General features: G+C 35.8%; 7 protein-coding genes across 13 annotated transcripts in view; 1 reads left to right on the top strand and 6 right to left on the bottom strand.

The window, feature by feature from the left end:
• LOC111497813 (SURP and G-patch domain-containing protein 1-like protein) overlaps positions 1 to 2067 on the bottom strand; it is a 4838-nt gene extending 2771 nt beyond the window's left edge. The window contains exons 1-2 of the mRNA XM_023148770.1: positions 1820 to 2067; positions 541 to 974 (exon numbers count right to left, since the gene is read on the bottom strand). Of these exons, the coding sequence (XP_023004538.1) occupies positions 541 to 952 (412 nt within the window). The 5' untranslated portion in view covers positions 953 to 974; positions 1820 to 2067. The remainder of the gene's footprint in view (positions 1 to 540; positions 975 to 1819) is intronic.
• Positions 1571 to 5728, top strand: LOC111498049. The gene is made up of 8 exons (XM_023149102.1): positions 1571 to 1579; positions 2929 to 3247; positions 3344 to 3450; positions 4666 to 4734; positions 4852 to 4910; positions 5044 to 5104; positions 5181 to 5234; positions 5328 to 5728. Exons 1-8 carry the CDS (start codon positions 1571 to 1573, stop codon positions 5607 to 5609), a joined length of 960 nt encoding a protein of 319 aa, XP_023004870.1. The 3' UTR covers positions 5610 to 5728.
• Positions 5729 to 6048: 320 nt separating this feature from the next.
• On the bottom strand, positions 6049 to 9076 carry LOC111497782 (protein gamma response 1). Its single transcript, XM_023148726.1, has 3 exons — positions 8953 to 9076; positions 7002 to 8162; positions 6049 to 6908 (listed from the first exon to the last, which is right to left on the bottom strand). The coding sequence occupies exons 2-3, from the start codon at positions 8158 to 8160 to the stop codon at positions 6178 to 6180; spliced, it is 1890 nt and encodes a 629-aa protein (XP_023004494.1). The 5' UTR covers positions 8161 to 8162; positions 8953 to 9076; the 3' UTR covers positions 6049 to 6177.
• A 2080-nt stretch (positions 9077 to 11156) lies between these two features.
• On the bottom strand, positions 11157 to 12106 carry LOC111497900 (zinc finger A20 and AN1 domain-containing stress-associated protein 5-like). The gene has a single exon (XM_023148910.1). It carries the CDS (start codon positions 11940 to 11942, stop codon positions 11454 to 11456), a length of 489 nt encoding a protein of 162 aa, XP_023004678.1. The 5' UTR covers positions 11943 to 12106; the 3' UTR covers positions 11157 to 11453.
• Positions 12107 to 12495: 389 nt separating this feature from the next.
• On the bottom strand, positions 12496 to 15010 carry LOC111497898 (zinc finger A20 and AN1 domain-containing stress-associated protein 8-like). 2 transcript variants are annotated; one of them, XM_023148906.1, is made up of 3 exons: positions 14919 to 15010; positions 14662 to 14780; positions 12497 to 13292 (listed from the first exon to the last, which is right to left on the bottom strand). In XM_023148906.1, exon 3 carries the CDS (start codon positions 13278 to 13280, stop codon positions 12741 to 12743), a length of 540 nt encoding a protein of 179 aa, XP_023004674.1. In that variant the 5' UTR covers positions 13281 to 13292; positions 14662 to 14780; positions 14919 to 15010; the 3' UTR covers positions 12497 to 12740. The 2 variants fall into 2 exon arrangements, with proteins under 2 accessions (XP_023004675.1, XP_023004674.1); XM_023148907.1 differs by lacking the exon at positions 14662 to 14780 and having other exon boundaries at positions 12496 to 13292; positions 14919 to 14972.
• A 1068-nt stretch (positions 15011 to 16078) lies between these two features.
• Positions 16079 to 16545, bottom strand: LOC111497929 (arabinogalactan peptide 23-like). Its single transcript, XM_023148946.1, has one exon. The coding sequence runs from the start codon at positions 16370 to 16372 to the stop codon at positions 16181 to 16183; it is 192 nt and encodes a 63-aa protein (XP_023004714.1). The 5' UTR covers positions 16373 to 16545; the 3' UTR covers positions 16079 to 16180.
• A 1122-nt stretch (positions 16546 to 17667) lies between these two features.
• The window catches only part of LOC111497821 (E3 ubiquitin-protein ligase makorin-like), a 6321-nt gene continuing 757 nt past the window's right edge, over positions 17668 to 23231 (bottom strand). Inside the window, exons 2-8 of one of the 6 annotated variants that reach the window (XM_023148786.1) lie at positions 23132 to 23221; positions 22833 to 22920; positions 21940 to 22724; positions 21598 to 21667; positions 18600 to 18688; positions 18468 to 18521; positions 17668 to 18003 (exon numbers count right to left, since the gene is read on the bottom strand). In XM_023148786.1, the coding sequence (XP_023004554.1) occupies positions 18485 to 18521; positions 18600 to 18688; positions 21598 to 21667; positions 21940 to 22724; positions 22833 to 22920; positions 23132 to 23187 (1125 nt within the window). In that variant the 5' untranslated portion in view covers positions 23188 to 23221 and the 3' untranslated portion in view covers positions 17668 to 18003; positions 18468 to 18484. Of the gene's footprint in view, positions 18004 to 18467; positions 18522 to 18599; positions 18689 to 19290; positions 19571 to 21597; positions 21668 to 21939; positions 22725 to 22832; positions 23222 to 23231 lie in introns of those variants that run through there. The other 5 variants (XM_023148783.1, XM_023148785.1, XM_023148787.1 and 2 more) reach the window with 5 other exon arrangements.

Below are 23231 nucleotides of genomic sequence, written 5' to 3' on the forward strand. Positions count from 1 at the left end.
CCCCCCCCCCCCCCCCCCCCCAATATTAATTGTTTTCTGTATATTCAAGAAAAAGGTACAACTCTGCAAAGTGTCGGTAAAAAGGTGGAGTGAAGATAAGGAAGAAACCTTCCATAGACCAATTTAAAGTTGAAAGATGGAAAAGCAGAATACAGAGAAAAGGAACGTACTGCGACATAGTTCCTTTCAACTTAAATCTATTGAGATCCCACAATCTTATTGAACCAAAAATGAAAAATATTAATTATTTACTCATCTCCCAATCCCAAATAAGTTTCTAACAGCAATAGATAATAGTTATTAAAGATAATAAATTGATTAGGAAAGATACAAAAACAGGCCAATAGATAGATTCTAGCCATGCTGCAGGATAACAAAATTTGAATCATGATGTATCAAACATGCAAATCACAGAACAGCTGAAATTAAATAACCAGTTCACCGCAGCAATTAAAGAAGTCATTAAACAGACCAGGATTATTGGTCTAAAAATTCTAACGGATAATAGCCAAAGGAGTGTCAGTATAAAGTTGTAATTACCGACACCAGATTGAACTGCTGGTTGCTCAGAACCATTATGTGAGCCTAACTTTTGACGCTTCTCTGGTAGATGATCAGATGCATCTGCCACATCAGATTCATCTTCATCCTCATCTGCTCCTAACTTCACAGAGGGTGCCGGAAGCTTTGATTTCTGCTTCAAGCTGAAAGCAAGTTTTCCAATTGGAGCAGTCTTGCGAACATCACCAACCTTAAACTGCAAATTAGTTTTACTACTGGTATTGTGTGGAACAGAAGTCCCTGTGATAATCTTGATTGGTTTTTGCTCCTCAGATGTAGCGCCTTTATCTTTTTCCTTATCATTCTCACAATTTTTCTGTTGGAGTTGTTTAAACCTTTCCATAAATGAGCCATCGTTGACAAAAAGGGTAGGCGGCATTCCCTTGTCCATCAAGAATCACAGAGTACTCAGGCTGCGTAGAATGAATCATCATTAGAAAAACAAGGATCCAAGCATTTTAAACAAGGAGGTAAAAGTAGAAAACTGAATTTAGCAGACAAACCCTGAAAGAAAAAAATTAACGTTCAAATCATCCAGAAAAAAGTGGGATATCCCAAAGGATAAATGGAAATCTTCTCCATTCAAACACCCACCAACTTTTGCACTAGTTAAACATAACATCGTTAATTCCGCATTTATATAGATAAAAAAGAAGATATATATATATATATATATATATATATATATATAAGCACAGTTCAGCAGACCCTAAATTTTTTGGGTACCTTACACTGATAGACCACGAAGACACAAAAACAGTGCCAACTTGTAGCAAGACAATAACAAAAAGCTCACATGGACGAACTAATTTAACCAATAGTCCACAAAAATCTCTTACACCGAGCTGCTAATGCAAGTGTCTTTGTCAAAATCAAATATCGATCAAAACCTCAAAACAGTTAACCGACCAAATCAAAACGGCCAATATTAAATAAAAATAACAACTACAACGACCAGGCTCCAGACGACGATTAACAAATACCACACTCCAATATTTCCGTAATTTTGATGACGCAGGTAAAAATCACTAGACCGCATATCAAAACGTTGAGCAACAAGGAAAAACGAGCACATAAACATCCGCGTAATAAAAGCGAAACCATATCGAATAAGAAACAAAACCCTAGCTCCTGATCCTAATAGCCCGCGAAGAACAATCCCAATCAAAAGTGAAAACACAAGCAAATACAGTATCCAAAACGACGAAGAGCAAGTAACTAATATTCTTTAACCGATCAAAACAAATCATTAACTTACCCGAACGCTCTTAGAACAACTTTGAATCTCAGAATCGAAATCTTCCGCTTCGACTGCGAAACTCGACGACGATCGGATTCCGCAAGACCAGATGGAAGATCTGTTGATGAATTTGAGGAGCGATTGGATTGAAATTGGTCATTAACTGACCCGAAGGCTGGGAAATTTGTGTTTAGGCAGAAAAGTGAAGTAGACGAAGAGAGAGCCTCTTCCCTGTTCACGTGAATATAGAAGGAAAATTTTCAGTCCGAAATTCGATTAAATAACAGAAAAAATAAAAGCTTAAAGAACGCATCCTAAATTTTAGGTTATTTCTACATTTGCACCCCTTTTTAATTAAGGAGAGGATAACTTTTTTTTATTTTTCTTTATTTTTTAAATATATTTTTTGGAATTTTAGTAATTAGAAAAATTATATAAACAAAAAGGGTGTTTCTTAATTTTTAATTTAAAATATAGAATATCTTTGATTCCACTTATTAAATTAAAATTAAAAAATTAGAGTGAGGTCAACCAATAGAGTCACATAAAATACTATTTTTAATATTTTATAAATATTATGAATATTGTAAATTTTGATTTTTTTTTTTTTTTTTTTTTTTTTTTAGTTATAAAGATATGAGGTAAATCATTATAACCACCCATGTTCCAAGATTCAAATTTTAAATTTGGAATTTGATTGTTTTAACCTTCTCCTATTTTTCATGTAAGATAATCATAGAGTTCATGTGATTGGGTTATCGAAAAGAAGATGTACCTTATTGATATAGGTTGTGACTTTCAATTCTCTTAAGTTTTTCTTTATCCTGTCTTCAGAATTCCTTTCATTGGAATATAGTCCCGATTCATTCATGTACCTCTCATTTACTCGAGTATCACATAAATTATGTTTAGGTTAAGCTTTTCAATGTAAAACTAAATTCGAACATCTAACTTTTTTTTGTTGTAAATGTATGACATATTAGAGTTAAAAGCATTTTGTTTTTATTCACCNCAACATAATTTTTTTAAAAATAATTAAAATAAATAACTCAAAGGTTAAATTGAATTATAAACACTAAAAATTTTATTTTTAATTTTTATTATTATTATTATATCGGATGTTTTAGGCACAAGATAAGTCGACTGGAAGAGCGGCAAACGACTTAGCTCTGAAACGAGCTCCTAGAAGACCTGAGCAGCTCAACAGAGAGGCGCGCAGTACGGCAGAAGAGCGGCGGCGACAAGAAGAAGATTGCTCTGCTAAGATGCCATTAATGGATACAACAGCGACCACTCTTAGAACATTGCACCCATTTTCCCCCTTTCTACTACGCTCATCGACGTCTCATCGTCTTCTTCGCGCTCGCTGCTTCTCCCATTTCAGCCACAAACACCGTCATCCGTGTTCTTCCTCCTCTCGCCGCCTCCTCCCCTTCTGCTCCTTCTGTAAGTTCGTATCTGTTGTAATTGAATTGAATGTTCTTATACCCTTTTGATTCTTAGTTTCTGCTGTGAATTGGGTTTGATTTGGTAATGGCGCAGCTGAAAAAGGGGAGGGTTCATCCGGTTCTCTGCCGCGCGGTGTTGGTGAGGCCCTAAATGGGGTTTCGCAGCAGAAGGTTCTTCAAGTTGTGTTGGTTTCTCCCCTGGTAATTATGAAGCATATAACGAGTGCCCTTGTTCATAATACTCCAAAGTGCTTACCTGATTCTTCAACTCTTCTTGCCCTGTGGGACGAGTGCCTCTGAATTATTAGATATCTCTTCCTAGATTCTTGATGTTCTTTGAATCACTGTTCTTCATTATTACTTAAAACTTCACGACGGTTGGTAGGAGAACGAAACACCCCTTATAATAGTGTAGAAACCTCTTTCTAACCGACGCTTTTTAAAAACATTGAGAGTAAGCCCAAAAAGAATAGCCTAAAGAGGACCATATCTGCTAGCTCCTAAAGAGGACAATATCTGCTAGCCTTGAACGGTTCATTTGTTGATATTCCCATTGGTCTTCTGTTTGAAAGCTAAGGGAACTTTTAGTTTGTTGTTTACATCTCTGGTGTGGGAAATCTTGATGGTAAGCTGGAAATCTTAGGGGGTATTATTGGATGATTGACAAGTTAGAATTAGTCGAGGTGCGACTAATTGGGATTGACAAAGGCTGTTTAGTGTCACGGTTATGCTCGTTTAAGGTGTGTTGTCATGGCCACATGTTGATGTCATGTCAAACCCTTTATTTGATTTCATGTTGTATTACCTTACTATTGTATTTTTTGTTTGTATGACTGCGAAATCATATCTAGGTCTTCTAGACCTGAATCTCAAAATGTACTAGAGGGGTATCTGACTAGTCGTCGACTCCTCCCATCCAAATGTTGTATGACTATTCGGTGAAATCATGTATAAGTTTGTCAAACATGAATCGCCTCAAAATGTACTATAGGGGATGTAACAAATCGTACTCGTAATTATATGTTATCTAAGTCGTTGTATTGTCTCTTCTTTCAATCTTGTTTTTAAACTCTCTTTAAAAAATCTCTTTGCTCCCGTTTTCTAAAACCTTTTTTTCAAAATGGGGTATGAATTGGCTTGACTCATTCGGTGCTGGAAGGGAGTGTCGCACACTATCAAGAAAAGTGAGATTGTGAAGCTTGGCAACTTCTTCTTCAAGTTGAGATGTGAGGGTCGAGGAAACGATGTCTGGTAGAAATAACAATCGGTCATATTTTTGTTGTTGATGTGATATCAGAACTAATTCATCTTGTGATGTTAATCATAAACTTTTGTTTTGACTGTGAACTCTGAATTGGGTTGCAGACAACCTCAATTCTTCAAGGCTGGCTCTTAGATTTCTGTTGTCCATGACAGATTCCTGGGAACACTGGTAGCATTGCCAGAACATGTGCTGCATCAGCTGTTGGACTACATCTAGTTGGGGTTAGTTTCAAAACATCGCTACTTCGAGTGCAATCGTTCTAATTTTTCCCCTCTTAGCTGGAGATCACCAAAAACTTACCTGCTCGTATCGTTTGTTTCTATGTCTTTCGTTTTCAGCCATTGGGATTTAAGGTGGACGACACGAAGCTAAAGCGTGCTGGTTTGGATTACTGGCCGTATCCCATAGGAATTCAAGTTCTTTGAATACTAGGAATACTAGATTTATTTTCGATTTTGAACTGAGATTTGTTAAACCGATATCACTGTACATATGGTTCGATGTTTTCAAGTTTTAACATCATGTTTTAGATACGTCGTCGTTAAAATTCATAACACGTGGGCAGAGTTTCGAGACTACTTCAAAAAACAGGTAGTTTTTGTTCATGTATCAGAGAAAATGTGCACAAAACTCCATTTTCTTGATGATTGTTCTTGTCGATGTACAGGAAGGAGAAAAACGGCTGCTAGCATTTACAAAGAGAGGGACTACACTCCACTCGGCGAGTGCCCATTTCTTTGATCTTTTTCTGTCTATAATCAGGGAAGGAGAGATTTTGAGTAACAAGGATTGTTTTCTCTTTTCATTTCTGCAGGATTTTTCGTACAAGCAGGGCGATTACTTGTTGTTCAGGTCGGAAACTAGTGGGTTACCAGCTGAAGCTCTTGAGGATTGCAAGAACCAGGCATTTGGTGGGGGGACCTTAAGAATTCCAATGGTTGAAACTTATGTTAGATGCCTAAATCTTTCTGTAAGTGTTGGCATTGCTATATATGAAGCTTCACGACAACTAAATTACCAGCAACTTCAGATTGAACCAGAGGGTTGTACCAACAACAATGAACAGTCTATCATTACAGAGGATCTTTTTGCTTGATTCTTTGATATGAACTTTTGCACCATTTTCAATTGATTTGAACACAGCAAAGAAGCTCATGAAAGATAGTAGACACATTGCTTACCCTACCTATGGTCTTAAAAGTTCATTTATTAGTCTTACTCTGCAGTGCCATCCCGTCATCTATCGAACAATTCTCCTAAAAAATGAGAGATTATTCCAGTTTTTCCCACAAACTGGAATAAAATGGAATCCTTCGTCTATTAGTAAAAGTACAATTTGTCTTTCCTAGCTTTCTCCATGAAAAATGTCTCACCTATTGTGTGAGATCTCACGTCAATTGAAAAGGGAAACGACTGTCAGCAAGGATACTAGGCTTCAAAGGAGGGTGGATTGTGAGATCTCACATCATCTTAAGAGTGTAAAAATTGAAAATCTCGTAGACGTGTTCTAAAAATAAAAAAGGGAAAGACCAAATTGGACACTATCCGCCTAGCTTAGATGGTTACAAATCTTCTTAATTATTAAATATCAAACAAGTATACTCGGCAATTATTAAGTATCAAACAATGAGCATACTCGGCAATTTCAGTATCCTACACTACAATTACATTTCAGATTCAAATCCAATATTCCAAAATCCTTCAGGAGTCATGGGAGGAGCGTACCTATATCGATGCCTCGAAACCCCATGATGATGTTCACATCGTAAACCCCGCTTATTATCATCATTAGTTTCTTCATTGCCATCATCTGGAAGAACCGCATCATAAAACTTCTTGCATTGCTTGCATTCCATTCCTTTTAAATTTTGCCTGTCGGCTTTCTTTCTTACTGGCTCCACAAACTTAAAGCCTCCACTATTGCCACTCACCGAAACTGGCATCTGCTGATTTTCTGGTGGATTACCAGCATTCATATCCTGTGTCTCGTCGTCTGACCCATCCATGTTGATGTCTTTGACAGCCACCTCAGGAAGAGGAAGATCATTAACTCTGTCCTTTACAGGCTTGTTTAAGTTCTCTCTGATGTTCTCCAATGGAGTATCAAGAAAATCATCATGTGGGTCAGGTCCTGCCTGTGCTTGATGATGAGTTCTGGTATCTCTCCAATAAGATGCTGGTCTTTTGGAAGCTACTGGTGCAGATTTTACATTGGGGCTACGTTTTGAGCCACTTGGAAAACTGGGAATTTTAGGAGGGCAACGGGAGTTTGAGGCCTGATTTGACTCGACTCCCTTTTTTCCCTCTATATTATTGTGCACGCTTATCGCTTTCTTCAAATGGCATGTATCAGAGACACCCATAAAAGGTTCTTCAGTTTCCGCATCAGGATCGACTGCTCCAATCAATACATAATTAATAATGGGATATGGATGACAGCGTTTGAGAAAACAGAATTGTGTTTATAATATAAAGAAAGGGCGTGTACCTGGTGAAGAAGCAAGGCCTTGATTGTGATCAGCCATTGAATCAGTTTCACTCTCTCTTCTGTTTTTTAGCAGCATATTATCGCTAGTAAGGCCAGATTTTTTGCAAAGGAAGTTATATTGTGATTTCAGCCTTTTGTATGCATCAACAACGCCTTTCTTTGCCTTCTTTTCAGCCAGTAACTCGCAGGATTTTAACTCAATCTGTTGGCGTAAACTTTCATATGATTCATTTCCTTCCATTTCCTCATTCTTTACCCTCGAAATCGACTTAAGGTCATTGATTTTCTCCAGAGAACCATTCAACTTGGTTTGCAGTTTCCTTCCTCCTTCAATTTCTTCAGTTTTCTTCAAAAGTTCCTTCTGTAGGCCATCGACATTCTCCTGCAATTTTTCTAACTTGATCATAAGTATTTGTTTCTCTTTTTGCTGATCACTATTCATCTGCTCAATATTCATGATTTCTGAAGCTTGTGATTCAATTTTTTTGAACAAGTTCTCTTCCAACTTTTTAACCTTAGATACTTCATCTGTTTTCTCATTAAGCTTCTTTTGGAGCTCATGAAACTTTATCTCTAGGCTAGTCAATTTGGAGCGCAATGCGTTTGATTCGTCTTCATGCTCTTTCAACTTTTGCTCCTTGCTCATTATCAGAGAACTTTTTGACCGTACCATTTCAAGTAACTTCTGCTGCAATTCAATTCCCTCGTCTATTTCTCTTGATTTCTGTTTCAGTTGCTGTGATAGCTCCTCAACTTTGAGTTGTTCATCCAGTAGTTTGGTTCGCAGTAAATCCATCCTTTCTTCTTGCTCCATAAATGGCTTGTCTTTCTCAAGTCTCAAAGACTGATTCTCTTCAATGACATGCTGATTTTCCCGCTTAAGTTTTTCTATTTGGAACAGGAGATTGGTTTCTTTCTCTTTCCATGCATCCTCTGCATATTTCCTAGCCTCAGAATATACTTTTTGCAAGCTTTTAGACTTCGTTTGAAAACTGGGAAAGAGCTGGCTGCAGAAGATATATTCTATTTGGGATATCCTGTCTTTTGTTTCCTGGATTGTCGCAACCAGAATAGTGCTAAGCCCAGAGATGTACTTTAAATCATCGCCTTCAACAGAGGACCCCCCAAGTTTAAGAAGGTGATCTTGGTCAGCCTCCATATCTGAAACAATATAAAATAAAAAAGGGGGAAAATATTGAAAACCGTCTCAATTATTGAAGAAAACAATAATAAGAACAAAGAAACTTACGCTAAAATCCGCATTGCAAGAGGAAAAACATAACTATATTGACCAAGGTAAAAGTTTCCCATAAAACTGATGAATCCCTAAACACCCCATACATTATGCCACCGAATTTTCGCTTATTTTGATGAAGATTGTCCTAGGTTTCGTAATTATATGTCAAATCCCGCTTTTATTTCAGCTATTAGAAGGGGAAACTCTAACTTGGTCTGTTATGCTAAACACGTTTAGGCAGTGGTGTTGGTAACATAGAGATTAGAAATCGTAGCATAAACTACATGCTTGTAAGCATACAAACCGCAGCAAGCTCAACACTCTGCAAAGTTCGGCTTATTTCATAAATTTCATTTAATTAAAACAGTAATTACAAATGACGATAATAAAAACTTGGAAAAATTAAAGAAAAATCGCACAATCCAAACAGGAAAGACGAAAGTACAAACGAAGAATTCCTCTCCAGAACAACTCGAAAGAACAATGTGCATGCATATTAGAGTTCGAAATCACAAAAGCGGAAGAACAGGATTTCATATAGAACGGCTGGCAACTAAAATGCAGCAAGATAATTCAAACTTCATGGTGGATTGGTAATACATTGAGTCGATTGAACAGAAATCGGGGAAGATGAGAATGAACGGAGAATATACGAAAATGCAAAAACGTCAAGAAATAAACTGACAGTACTGAAAAGGAAAATGGAAGAAATACCTTTTGAGATTTCACTTCGACCTAAGAGGAATGAAGTTTGGAGGAGAGCTTGTACAGCGGCCGATGATAAACCTCGCAGATCAGAAATGGGAGTTTCATGGCGGAAATTTTGAATTTCGTTCAAAAAGCTTGGCGGGGAAGCTGGGGTTTTATCCCACGCGACGATTTATCGTCGTTACGGTAGACCCCTCGGCCCAAAACCTATTTTTTTCTATTGGGCCCGTCGAGCATTCCATCGTATATATATATATATATATATATACACACACACATACATGCATACAACACAAGACTACGAAAATGTCACTATGTCTTCGTAGTCGCCTTTTGAATACTTGAGATTGATTCGGCGTCCTGATCCTTGTCAACCTTCCAAGTTTATATTCTAGACTCGTATGCCCCATTAAAGATAATCAAATAAACGACGCCACAAGGCCAAATAGCATGTCGTTGAACACCCCAATAAAACTTATCGAAAGTTTGACGAAGTTCCACACGAGCTAAGAAGGAATAATATCACAAAATATAAGAGACAACATTTTCATTTGTACGAAAAAAACTTTTAAATGGAACCAAGAGTAAAGCGACAATAGCATATATGATAAGAAAGAAAATACCGTACCCATAGCATTGTCATAAGATTAAATTTACCATAATCATCGGGTTAATTTTTTGTTTATACTAAAGTAAAGAGATTCAATGTCTGAACCACTGTTATTATATATTTTATAAATTTGTTTAATAAATAACCCATCCGCTTAAGCTTATGAGTATACACCACTCCAAAAAACTTCAATCTCAATCTCAATCTAAATGAAAGCGATTTTGAATTAAATATATAATTAAAAAAAAAAAAAACATGAAACGTAAAGGGAATCTCAGCCGGGAGACCCATAGAATAGGGAGAGGAGTTAAAGAGAATGAATGAATCTTGCTTTCCGCTTGACCTTGTTTACAGACAGGATATCTTCCCAATCAACCTATCCATGGTCCTTTCACTAAAATCCTTTTAGGGCTTATTTGAAAAGACAGAAATGTAATTACCTCAAGTCGTTTTCATACCTTTCTTAGATTTTAAGTTCGAGAATTAAAACACCAAAACAATTCTCGATGTGATCGGAGTTTGCATTTTATAATATTTTAGAAGATTTACATTTTAAATTATTGAAAAGTCAAAAAAGGTCCTTTAACATATTTCAATTACACATAGTGATAAAGGGTAAAAAGGGAAAAACAAATAAATGTGTGAAATTCTTATTAATTTCAGACCTATTTTCGAAATTAACCCCAAATAAAGGGTTAAATTAGATTTTTCCGGAAAAAAAAATTAATTTAGTGTAAAGAAAAAGTATAAAATGTGACAATGATTGGTAACCAACAGAAAATATAAATAATATCGAACCTAGAAATAATGAAAATTATTGGACTGCCTGCCCAGCTTAAATTAATTTAATTATATTAATTTTGTGGAATAATTAAATAACTGGAATCCATTATTATTTCGGTCCCGGTGCAATAATTCATTGAAATGTCTATTTTTTAATTTTTTCTAAAATAATTATTTTGATGATAATATTAACTAAAATATTGTTTTAAATTATTATCTGTCCATATGTTAATTGAATTTGGTAACAAAATGATAATATTCGGTAGCGAAAAATATATATATATTTTTAAAATACGTACACTTCGAGTGAAAATAAAATAATAAATAGAGATTTAAAATAACAAGATGATGTGGCAGCTCGTGATTGGTCATTTACAAGTGGGGCCCATTTAACTTGCCCAGGACTGACATGTGGGCCCACCCTAAATTATAGATTAGGTTGTCATTTTCATTTTTTGTAATTTTTTTAAAACTATTTCGAATTTATTTTAGTAGTGGAAAATTGGTTTGTTAATTTAATTATTTTAAAGATTCTCGTATAAATCAAAAGGAAAGTGGGTTACGCAAATGTCCCCATCCCGATTTAATCGCTGATCTGGTGTATTTTTTAAATAATATTATTAAAAAATTTAAATGGAAATGGAATAATAAATAAATACAGAGCGACATTTTTTTGCCGGTGCTAGAAACTTCGAATTTTTTAAATGCCAATTAAACCCCGAGAATTTGTGGAATTTACATCACATGCCATTGTAATTATCAATCCCAAAAAAATATTATAATAATAACGAAGAACATGAACACCACCATCATCATCTTCACAGGCCACGATAAACTTCTCTTTTCTTTCTTCGAACAAACCCAAAAAAAAAAAGAAAAAATGAACTGGGAACATAATTATCTGAGAAAACACAACGATCATCATCTTCTTCATCAAGGATTTTTCTCGATCTCTCATGCTTCTCTCTCGTAAAGATCGAGAGGATATTCTGAGGATTTGATCCTCGATAAACTCCAAAGGGAAATTTAAACATTGAGCCCAGAGATTTCACAAATTTCATTATCTTTCGATTTTTCTTTCGTTTTTTTTTTCCAAAACAAATCAATCTACGGATTAAACTCTCACGATCTTCGCCGCTTTCACCACGGGATTCTCCCTCGCGATCGCCTCACGACCAGCGGACTTGTAATCGAAGCTACAATCGTGGCGATCTGAATAACGGTGCTCCGCACAGAACAAATCGCCGCATCGGCACCTAAATCCGGTTAATCCGACGCGTTTTCTACATCCGGAGCACCGATTCACCACTCGCTTTGCCGATTCGTCAGGCTTCGGACGATCAGCCGCCGTCGTAATCCTCCTCGACTCAGCAACGAACCGAAATTTCTCCGGCGAGCGAGACGTCGTAGATCTCGGACTTTTCTCACCGGAAAACTTCATAGCCATGGACGCTGTCGCCGACGCCGCCGTGGCAGCATTAAAGCACTTCTGACACATATTATTTGTCGCCGGATTCCCGGTCAGACCGCAGTTGTTGACGCAGAGCGTGATCGTCTCCGGTACTTTGAACTCCGTTTCCTCCTTCTCAGTCCTCTGCGCCATATCTCCCGATCGGATCCTCAACAACAACAAAAAAAAATCCCCAAAGAGATTCAGAGAGCGTGATGATAAGAACGAGAAGATTTGATTGAAGAGGTTGGGTTTATTAGAGGGGATGAGAGAGAAACGGGGAAATAAGGAATATGAAGGGATTGATGGGTCGGCAAGGACGATGTTCTACGGGCCTCATAGAGACGCGTATAGAACATTTTTCACCTACTTTACCAAAATAGCCCTCTTCTTTTACTTATTTACCTTTATACCCTCCCTCATTTTGCTCTGTTCTTAATCGGCTGGTGACGTGTCCTTCTTCGTCATTATGGTAACCGGACAATTTACAATTGCCAATTATTATTATTATTTTTAAATATGTCCTTATTTAATTATTTTCTGAAATTTATTGAATAAAATTCCTTTTTCTTACCCATCCAGGTTAATGAGTTAATTAGCTTAATTAAATGAATTAAGTGTAGAAATTAATTATCTCATTTAAATAAGTTTAATTTAAAGATAATTAATCACCTTATTTGGTAACTAATTAATCTTTTTTCAATTAAAAAAAAAACATAAAATTTAGGATTTTTATAATTTTTCAGTCCATTTAACGACAATTTGGCTCAACCCCACAAACAGCCAAACAAAACCTACAATCACAGCCTCCTATCGGATCATCACCCCACAGATTATGCTCTTCCAAGTAGCGAACATGTTGTTGTCTCTCACAAGCCTTCGCCCACAACCCCTTTTCACAAAAACACACATCAACTCGACCACTGTTGGATCCATGGTGTTCTTCCCTCTTTAGATCTTGTCCAGCTTTTCAGCCTTCACCACGGGGTTGGCTTTTGCGATTGCCTCCCGACCAACAGCTTGATAATCAAACGTGCAGTCGTGTTTGTCGGAGTAGCGATGAACTGCACAGAAGAGGCTTCCACATCGACAGTTGAACCCGGTTAGTCCGACGCGTTTCCTGCAGCTGCTGCACCGGTTTGGGCTCGCTTTTACCTTCTCCATGGTGGTGGTGCTGCTGCTGCTGCTTGCATTTGGAGTTGTCCAAGATGGTTGTGTTGGAATGATGGATGATATAGCTGGTTCGATTTCTAGCTTGGTTGGAGAAGTGACAACAGCAGCCTTCTTCCCATGGTCATTTGGTCCACCATTCACAATGCTTCCGATAGAGGATGCTGCAAGCTTGACCTGTTCTTGCTTCATGATGAAGTCTCTGTGGCATTTCGAACATAGGTTCATAGTTGCAGCACTTCCAAAAAACCCACAGTTGTTTGCACAGAGTTTGGGAGCTTCAGGAGGAGCTTGGCATCCTGTCTCTTTATGATGCTCCATTCTTCACCTTTCCTGTAAATAATATGATCTATCAGCTTATGAATATGAATACACACACCAAGTTCAGATTTCCAAGCAAGTCATGGCTATTGATTTGATTATAGATACCAAAAACTGGATGAAATATTCAAGCAAATCAGGATTATTGATGGGTCCATCTGTAACGAAACTATCACACGTCCAGAAAAAGGGGAACACAACTAACAGTAAAACTTTTGAGAAACAAGAACATGATAAGCCTTGGACCTCACAATAGTCTTCTATGGTTTACATCTCTAATTCCCTCTCTCCACTCACCCAAATTGTGAGATCCCGAAAACGAAGCATTCCTTATAAGGGTGTGAAATTGTGGGATCTTCAAGAACGAAGCATTCCTTATAAGGGTGTGAAATTGTGGGATCTTCGAGAACGAAGCATTCCTTATAAGGGTGTGAAATTGTGGGATCTTCGAGAATGAAACATTCCTTATAAGGGTGTGAAATTGTGAGATCTTCGAGAACGAAGCATTCCTTATAAGGGTGTGAAATTGTGAGATCTTCGAGAACGAAGCATTCCTTATAAGGGTGTGAAATTGTGAGATCGAGAACGAAGCATTCCTTATAAGGGTGTGAAATTGTGAGATCTTCGAGAACGAAGCATTCCTTATAAGGGTGTGAAATTGTGAGATCTTCGAGAACGAAGCATTCCTTATAAGGGGTAGAAACCTCTCCTTAACATAAAATCATGAGGCTAACAACGATACATAACCGGCCATATCAGTGGCCTTTTACAGAATGTAGTCAATGAACTAACCAAAGCATAATCATTGCAATTTATCTCTGTCCCTAATGAAATATCGATTGCCCTTCCACTTTGAAGTTCCACTAAGCTCTCATGAGATGAGAAAATCCATAACAATTAGTCCTGAACCATTCCAGGAAGTTGGGACCCTAAGGTAAACTAAGGGAAACAAACTAGCTCGAAATTCTTCTACAAAGTATACTTGCCAGTGCCAGGTCCAACGCATACGCCTTAATTATGTTCTGAAACAAAACTCCAATCTAATGGGGTTAAAACCAAAATTCCAGGCTAAGCAAACCTTGTTCAAGGAAGAGGGATTAATTAGCAAAAGAACATGATAACGAATTAGAGGCAAGAAAAAAAGTACAGTTCCTCAACAAGACAAAATCATACATGAAAAATCCTAGTCTACAAACTTCAGAAAAGCAATCGTGATTACTTTCATCCACAAGTTTGATTAACAATCCCCCACACACAGCAGGGTGATTAACCTAACCACAAGAAAACATCATCTACGATTTTAAAAACGTAATCGTTTTCTCCAGAAACAATCAAATCGATTCCTAGAAACGAAACGAACCCTTAAATTCTAAGCTCTAACCTGTTCGTTGTTGAGTGTAGGAGGGAAAGCTCTATACGACCGCTGTGTATCGATGATTATAGAAAAAAGTCCATAAAATTTTCAAGCGAACTTACGATTCTTCGCTCCCCCTCTCCCCACTGAAAATCAACAACAACAAAAGGGCAAAACAGAAGAACAGAAGTAAATCAGAGAACAAAAACAGAACAAAATCTCGCATTCGAGGAACAAAGTAAGCAAAAAGATAAATTAGTGAAGAAGAAATTGATGAAACTAACCCTACAACGATCAGAAAGGAAGCGGGGTTTCGAAGATGAATCCCTTCAAATGGAATTTCCGATTTATAGAGAAATTCAGGGGCCGGTGTGGGCCAACAAAATAAATAAATAAATAAATAAACAGTACGAGTTATTAAGGGCTGGTTGTGGGCTACACGTGGAGTGTTGAGGGGAGCGAAGAGGAAAAGTAAGAAAAGAAGCGTGGAATTGACCAATGAGAATGAAGGTAGTGGCGAGTTCTAGTGGTTCTGGTTGTAGAGGATCTCAACAGAAAGTTTGGAGACTGGGGCTTACGTGTTACGATTCTACTCTTTGTTACGTGTAATACTTCTTCTTTGGTCGACACGTGGAAAGTGATGTTTTTGTTTTTTTTAAATTTAAATAGTGAAATTTGAATTTGAAGGAATGATGCCTTTTATAATTTTTTCCTTAAAAAAGGAAAAACCACTTTCCTTTTATAAATTTATTTTTCCGCTTTTTTAATCCAAAATTCGGTTCATTTAATTTTCATTTTTTTATATGGAAAAAAATATTTATTTTCTATTTAATTTTTTTAAAACGTCCAAAACTTTGAAATTTTATTAAATTGCACCCAGATTTTAAATAAGCATTTGAAATGGCAACAAATAAAAAATATAAATTATCATCATATTTGTAAAAATAAATTCTAAAGTATATTTATTTATTTAATAATTAATTATTGTAATAATTAAATTTAAATTATTTTGAAATTAGTGATATTATGAAAATTTTAAGACTACTTTTTGTTAAAATTAACAATATATATATATATATAAATAAATAATTAAAAAAATCTCATTCATTTCACTTTAATTATATATACTTTTTTAATTATCACCCTAAATATAATAAAAATCGTTGAGAATTATAATTATCTATTTTTTCATGTTATTAATATATTCATATATTAATTAATTTTAATAAATAAAAATAAGTACAAAATAATAATTAAATTACACAATTTTTTTCATTAATTATATTTTTTATGTATTGTAACTTATATGACAAGGAAGCCATTCAAAAAATAAACGTATTTATTAAACAAATACCGATCTAAAATATTTAATGAATTTAATATTTTAATCGTATTTTATTTAATCAAGCAATTAAAATATAAGGGCAAAATTGTAATATAACAATGAATCGAAATTCTTTTTTATTTTTCAACTTCGACTCACATCACACGTCCATGGAAATCGATAAAATAAATTTAAAATGAAATAAAGAAAAATAAAAGAAATTCAGTTGAAGTAGTAGGCGACGAAGGAAACAAGCGAGGCGCCGACGAGCGATCCAAGGGCGGGAAGAGCGGCGGAGGCGGCGCTGCTCGGCCCTGGAGCGGCGGCGGGAGAGAGAGACTCATCGGAGGCCACGACTGCAGTAACAGTAGCGGCGGCGAAGAGGGCGGCGCAGGCGATCTTCTTCATTTCCATGGCGGATTAGGATGAACTGGTTGCTTTCTTCGGCAGGAAAACTCACTTCGAATTGAGATGAGAGAGATATCGAACCGAAGAAGCCTTAGATCGTTCGATTATTGCCTGATGAAGAACGACGCCGATTGGGGGAATTTATAGGTCCATCAGGATGCTAATTTCGGGATTTTTTTTTTTTATTGGTTAAAAATGATTTTCTATAACTGTTTTAAGCGAGTTTTACTCTCGTCCTACGTTTTTTTTTTTTTTTTTCCAATAATATTTGGTTAAATTATTTTCTTTTTCAAATATTCAATTTAATTTTTTGTATTTTAATATTGCTTAATATTGGTTAGTTTGTTATTTAGCATTTTTTTTTAAATAGTCTCCATGAATAGGTTTTATAAATTATTGTTATTATTATTATTTAACTAATTTGAATAAAAAAATTGAAGGTAAGGGTATTAATTAATTTGATGTTATTTTAAAAACTGTTATAAAAAGTTGTACCAATTCAAATATAATATAAAATAAATAAAGAGAATGCAACTTTGTTAATGAGAATTTTCAGTCAAGAGCATCCCATCATTATTTTTAATTAAAATTGAGGATATTATATTTTATTTTCGTTTGAGGGTGGAGTGTATAATTTATTGTGAAGCGATATAAATGTAAGATATTGTAATATGAATATTTTGTTTCTCTCCTCTCCGACAGATTGATGCGGAATCTCATTTCTCTCTCCAACCGATTGATGTGGAATCTCACGATCTCACAATCCTCACAAGTTTACTGCTAGTAGATATGATTCTCACAAGATCACAAGATCGATCTCATAATCCTCACCTCACAAAGTCTACTGCTAGTAGATATTGTCATATTTACCCAAGTCGCTAATAGATATTGTCATATTTAAGCTTTCATATAAACTTGAACATAAAATATTAATAATTAGTGCAATGCAATAACATAACGGTGAATCAGAAAAGAATTAAAATGATAATTTATTCATTTAAAAAATTATCGATATAGCAACTTGTGATGTCTCAAGGTTGGGGAGGAGAACAAAATACCATTCATAAACCTAGTAGAGTGTTTTGAGGGAAAACCTGAAAGAGAACAATATTTGTAAGCAATGGATTTGGGGTTACGGCGGACGAAAGTTTGAATATCTGATTTATACTTATAATCCAACATTCCACTGTAATAATAATAACAATAACAACAATAATAATGGTTTTTAAAAAAGGGACCGTCTTTGATTGTAAAAATTGAGTACATCCAGCCAAACCCTGATGTAAATTTTGTATTGTTTCTCTACCAAACACGACATTGGACATTCCCTTTAATCTTCCTTTGAAACACTACAAACCAATACATTCCTCTTTTTTTTTTTTTACTTTTCAATGTTTAGTACAGCACGTACAACCAACGACGCAATTTATTGAGCTATTCAGCTGTGCTACATCTGATGTGAAAACCCTTTATTTTGCCATCCCAAGAATAAGGCTTCAACTTACTACATTCAATTCTCAGTATGACAATGTCTTTAGCTTTATTTCCATTCATAGAAGATGATGAAGTTCGAATCACCGTGTTCGATAACCCACCTTCCATTTCTCATTATCGGACTCCAGCAAGCAATTCGACACCTGAAACACGTTTTTCAAACTACTCTTAGATTTCTGTAAAAGAAGACTTTACAACAATACACAGAGTTCGGCATTTCATGGACTAAATCGTTAATACAAGCCTAACTCAAGACCCCTAATGAAATGCACAAAGTTTGGCATTTCGTGGACTCAATTGTTAATAACTGATTTCCTAAGCAAGCCTAACTCGAGACTAATGCAATGCACAAAGTTTGGCATTTCATGGACTAGAGTGTTACATATGGAACAAGAACGAGTTTGAAATAGAGTGATCACAGGTTGTACCAAGATTAATCAACTCCGTTTCTGATAAATATATTAGGTGTCAATTGATAAAGATGCTGAATTTCAAAAAAAATCCAAACAAGACTAGCAATATAAGTTTTCAAGGTGGAACGATTATCATATTAAAATGGCATGAAGCTGAGCTTAGGGGTTGAGGGCTGCTTCGTGTGTTTGCATACCTGATAAAATGGTTCTTTCACCTGATATGCAAGTCACTAAGGAAGTCGGACAACCTAGAAATAGCATCAAATTAATAAAAGGCGAAATTGCACAAGAAATGGACAATATCAAGCAAATGCACAAAACAAAACCTAATGTTTTTAGCTATAATAGTGAGGCCGTCTTGATTCCCAATGTGACGCAGTGCTACCTCTTCCAACCGGCCATCCCGATGTGCGTGCTGCAATGAGAAAATCACATCAAAATTTGTATCTCATTTGAAGTTAATACAGCAGACTAAAAGGCAGAATTGCAAACACTTCAAAGGCAGAAAATGACATATAAGATTTGGAAAGTAAAGAAACCAAATATTCGAAGAGAAGGAAAAAAAACACTTCACACAACTGCAAACAAAGAAATCACCAAATCAAACATTAGGAGCCCACAATTGGCTTGGGAAAGCAAGAGGGTGAAACAAAACTCTGCATAAAATCTATGAATGATGAAAGATAGCAAGTAAAAGATATTCCTAATTCCCAGCAGTAAGATACAAGACTTCCGAAGTCATAGTAATATCTACACATAACGAAAAGGGGTCTCCCATATATAGATCAGCGTCATCTTGGTAACTCAGCAACTAATTTGCCCTAGGACAAATGACTAAAGCTTATCGTGAAGTATCATTCCCCAATAATGGCGTTTGTGACAATTAACAAAGTCTACGAGCCTGTATTTTTGCACGTAGGGCACTGCTATGTGACCAAAAATGCTAGAATAGCAAATATCTGGGCAAAGACAAGAAAGGAACTCGTGAAAGACCCAATTTACATCAGGCACAACTACCTATAAAAAATGTAGTTCAAAAACTATAATTCTCCTCATCACTTGACAAGTTGGCTTCACAACCCAACTGCATTAGAACAAATGCCATCTCCAAAGGTGTTAGCTCTTCAAAATCTAAATCTTCAGCACTAAAATCCAAATCCTCTAAGTCTTGAAACATATCAAAAAAGGCATCCATATCCACAATATTAGATCTGCTAGGAGGAGTTCTCTGAGATCGTGGTCGGTGCGGAGGTGGCCTGTGATATTTCCATGTGTATGAACCAGGCTTGACCAAGTGCTGGAACACAACAAACATTGTATCAATCAAAAGACTGGAAAGCCAATCTGCTCTAATGAAATTAAATGACAACAGAATGCGCAATGAACAGCACTGCTTATGTCTACCACATCTTTCAACATTTACCACAAAAGCTGACTGAAAGTTTTTGGGAGACAGAAGAATGTGACAGAGCAGTTGCATATTTATTCTCCAAAATAGACACGCGCAGATGATTTGCAAGCATATGGATTGGCTTTAGAACTGATGAATGATTCCAATAACAGTTTTTCTAATTAAAATAACGCAATTTAGAAGAGGCCCCTCCAGTAATTCTATGGTGCTAACCTACAATATCCTCATGATAACACTTTTAAATCAAATAGCTGTAAGTATATTACTTTTATTAATTTGAAACAGAGAAGTCCATTATCTTCACCCAATTATAACAGGTCTAGCAATACATTCTTTTTCTTTTTTCTATAGGAGGTCTAGCAATAAAATATTGGATTGCAAAATTAAATAATTTCATCATATTGGTAATTTAACTAAGACCGATAAGACATCACTAAACAGAGGTTGCAGAGCCAATCAGCCAAAGTAGTAAGCACATCACTTTCAGCCAGATTGAGCCCAGAAAATTTTCTAAGACAGCAACAAAAGTAATTGCAAAGATTTTGTTTGAGAACTTGTGAACTTGTCCCCACAAATTACATGGACATTTGTAGATAAACCTTAGGCCTTGCTTAATAAACATAGAATTTTAAATTTTCAAAAATTAACCAACCATTTCTTAGTTTAGTATTTTTGTTTTCTGCTTTTCAAAAGCCAGTTTAAAATTCTCAGCCAAATTTTAGAAACATAAAACCAAAAATTTGGAGGGTTTTCTTTTAACTATTAAAAATTTTCTTGACATTTTGTTTTTAATTAAAAAAAAAAAAAAAGTAGGCTTTTAAAATATCCTCAAAACTAAATTGAAGACTAAAGAAAATTGTTATTCAAAGACTCAAGTAAATTTTAAGATCATACATTTTCTTGTTTATCACATTTTAAAAGCACTTTTAAATTCTTAGTTCCCCTCAAGCACAATTAACATAGTTTTAAAATCTACTTTCCAAAAATAATTTGTTTAGGATTTTTTAAAAATAGATTACAGAACAGTGATATTGGTTATAAAGCATGAATTTTAGAAACAGAAAACAAAAAGAAAATGGATATAGATTATCTATAGTATATACCAAAGCAAGTTATTATTTATGAGATTTGGTTATAGTAGGAACACAGGTGGGAGAAAAGAAAGGGACTTCATGCCTCGTCCTCACCCTCGAACTATTTTAACTGAGACAGGGCTTCCCAAGAGAGATACCTATGAGAAATGGAGGAATCCTTTGGGTTTTTTTGTTAAAAAAAAAAAAATAGACAAGAAAGAGGCACCCTTACCATTATGTGTCAAAAGAACAAAATGAAACACGCTAAGAGGCACTGAACCAGAAATTTATATATTTTTCATCATATTGGTAGTCTATTATTATGAGCACCCTAATAGCAAAAAAAATTGAACAAAAACATAGTGAAAAAGCTGGCCAAATGATCAGCAAATTTACTTTGTCAACATGCAAGTTAAAATTGAGTACGATTCCACATATCTACCCCACCATGATTGGGATGGCCATGGTAAATGGAGACGCTTATAAAACCATCGAAGGATCATAGGAACAAAAACAATCTTCCGTTGCACTATATTTCCGTCTCCAGATCACAGAAAGAATTCCTTCCGTAAACTCATGTCCACGAAACCAAAGATGTAACTAATCAACATACTTCACAGGCATTCAAATATTAGAACAACCAAACAGGTTGAGATTTCCATTCAGCATATCAATGATCGGTTAAAAGGCAATATGGATAAAGGAATAGAGAAAAAAAAAGGAAGAAGAAAAAATTTCAGGAAAATTGCAATTCCAAAGGCCACAGCAACATCCAGCTTGCTTAGAAGAGCATAATCAGGATAAGAAAACTGAAGTAGATGATTTCAGAGACAAATTTACCTTGTAAAAACAACTAGATCCAAATGGGCAGTTCCCATTTCCAAAGTTAAAGTGCTTGCAATCGATTGATCTGTGCATGAAAATAATATAAAGTTGCAGGATCAGAGTACAGAAATTATTTCAACAGCTCACACAATTACTTTAGAGCAGTTATGCAGTTTCCATTCTTCTAGAAAGCATATTGATCATTCCTGTGGACTATGGAGATTTTCAGATTACATTTGATATGGCACAGATAAAAATGAGTTTGGTTATAAAACATAAAAAACAGGAACAGAATGGACAAAATTTAATAGTATCCAGAATGTAATCAAATATTAGGAATTAAGAACATAAATTTACCGCAGCTTTGACTTGTAGCTATCAACAATCTCTTGTTTTTCTTCCTTGGAAGAATACCAAATGACGCTTGGAATAACAAAGTATGATAGCTTCCTACAAATTGGGCAGGCTCTTAAAGCACTGTTAACATCCATTCCGGAGGTAGATGAACTATTACGCCAGTTTCTAATACAAGAAATGCAGAACGGATGATCACATTCTGATAGAAGCCCAAACTTCCTCTCGGCTATTTCGGTTTTAGAAAGAACACGCTCGAGGCAGACACTGCACTCTATTTCTTGGCTATGTTTCAAAGACTCAAGATGTTTTTGCTTTTTCTCACATGCCTTCATATGCTCCTCCCTTTCATCCGTCCTAAAAGGATGTAAACATTGTTTTCCGCACGTGGGACATAAGTCCCCATGAATGTGAGGGCAATTATCACCACGTGGACAATTAGTACCAGCAGCAGAAAAAGAGCAAATAGGTAAATCGGCTGGACTAATAATCCTTGTCTCCCTACTCCCCCAATCATCAAGACCAGATGGAAGCTCACACTCTACACTCCAAGCAGATTCAACGTGCGAGGGAAGACAGGATATCTTTGAACCAGCAAGCTCAATTGTCGACCCAGGTGAAGGAGAAAGTGGACTTGATAATAGAGTATGAGCTATTGAAACAGATTCAGACATGTGAGGTTGCTGAGAATTCGAAGAAGCGGATGACTCTGCATGAGAAGCTTTAACATGGTCATATCTGCATCGACTGCCAAAAGCACACCTTCCCTTTTGATAGTAAGTGCAAACCTGTTTCACGAATGATACATCAGAAAGAAAGATTGATAGGAGTGCCAAACTGACAGTTGGTTTACATTAAAATGCATAGCAATGCAGAGGAGTGGAAGTAATATTTACATTGCTAGGTGGAGCCGTCCAGTCATGCGAAAACTCACAATACTCCCCTTTCAAGCATGCTCCATGCGCAAAATACTTGCATAGAACCCTAAACAATCCACCAAAGTAAATTAAGACGCTAAGAACGTGTTAATTCCAAGATATACAATAACAAAACTTCATAAAACACAAAGTCCAGCCTCAACAACAACCACAAAACAAAACAGCTTTCGTGAAAACTCGAATACCAAACATTTCCAACCACATATTTGATCACCCAGCCCCTCAAAATAGTTTATACCTAATATCAAACCACATACCAAAGAACCATGATCAAGATTACTCGAGAAGGTACATCCAAACAAAAGAAAACCATGAACCGGAAGATACTATTCAAGAAAAAAAAAAAAAAAAAAAAAA

Source organism: Cucurbita maxima, unplaced genomic scaffold, assembly GCF_002738345.1.
Source record: "Cucurbita maxima cultivar Rimu unplaced genomic scaffold, Cmax_1.0 Cma_Scf00024, whole genome shotgun sequence".
Lineage (NCBI taxonomy): Eukaryota > Viridiplantae > Streptophyta > Magnoliopsida > Cucurbitales > Cucurbitaceae > Cucurbita > Cucurbita maxima.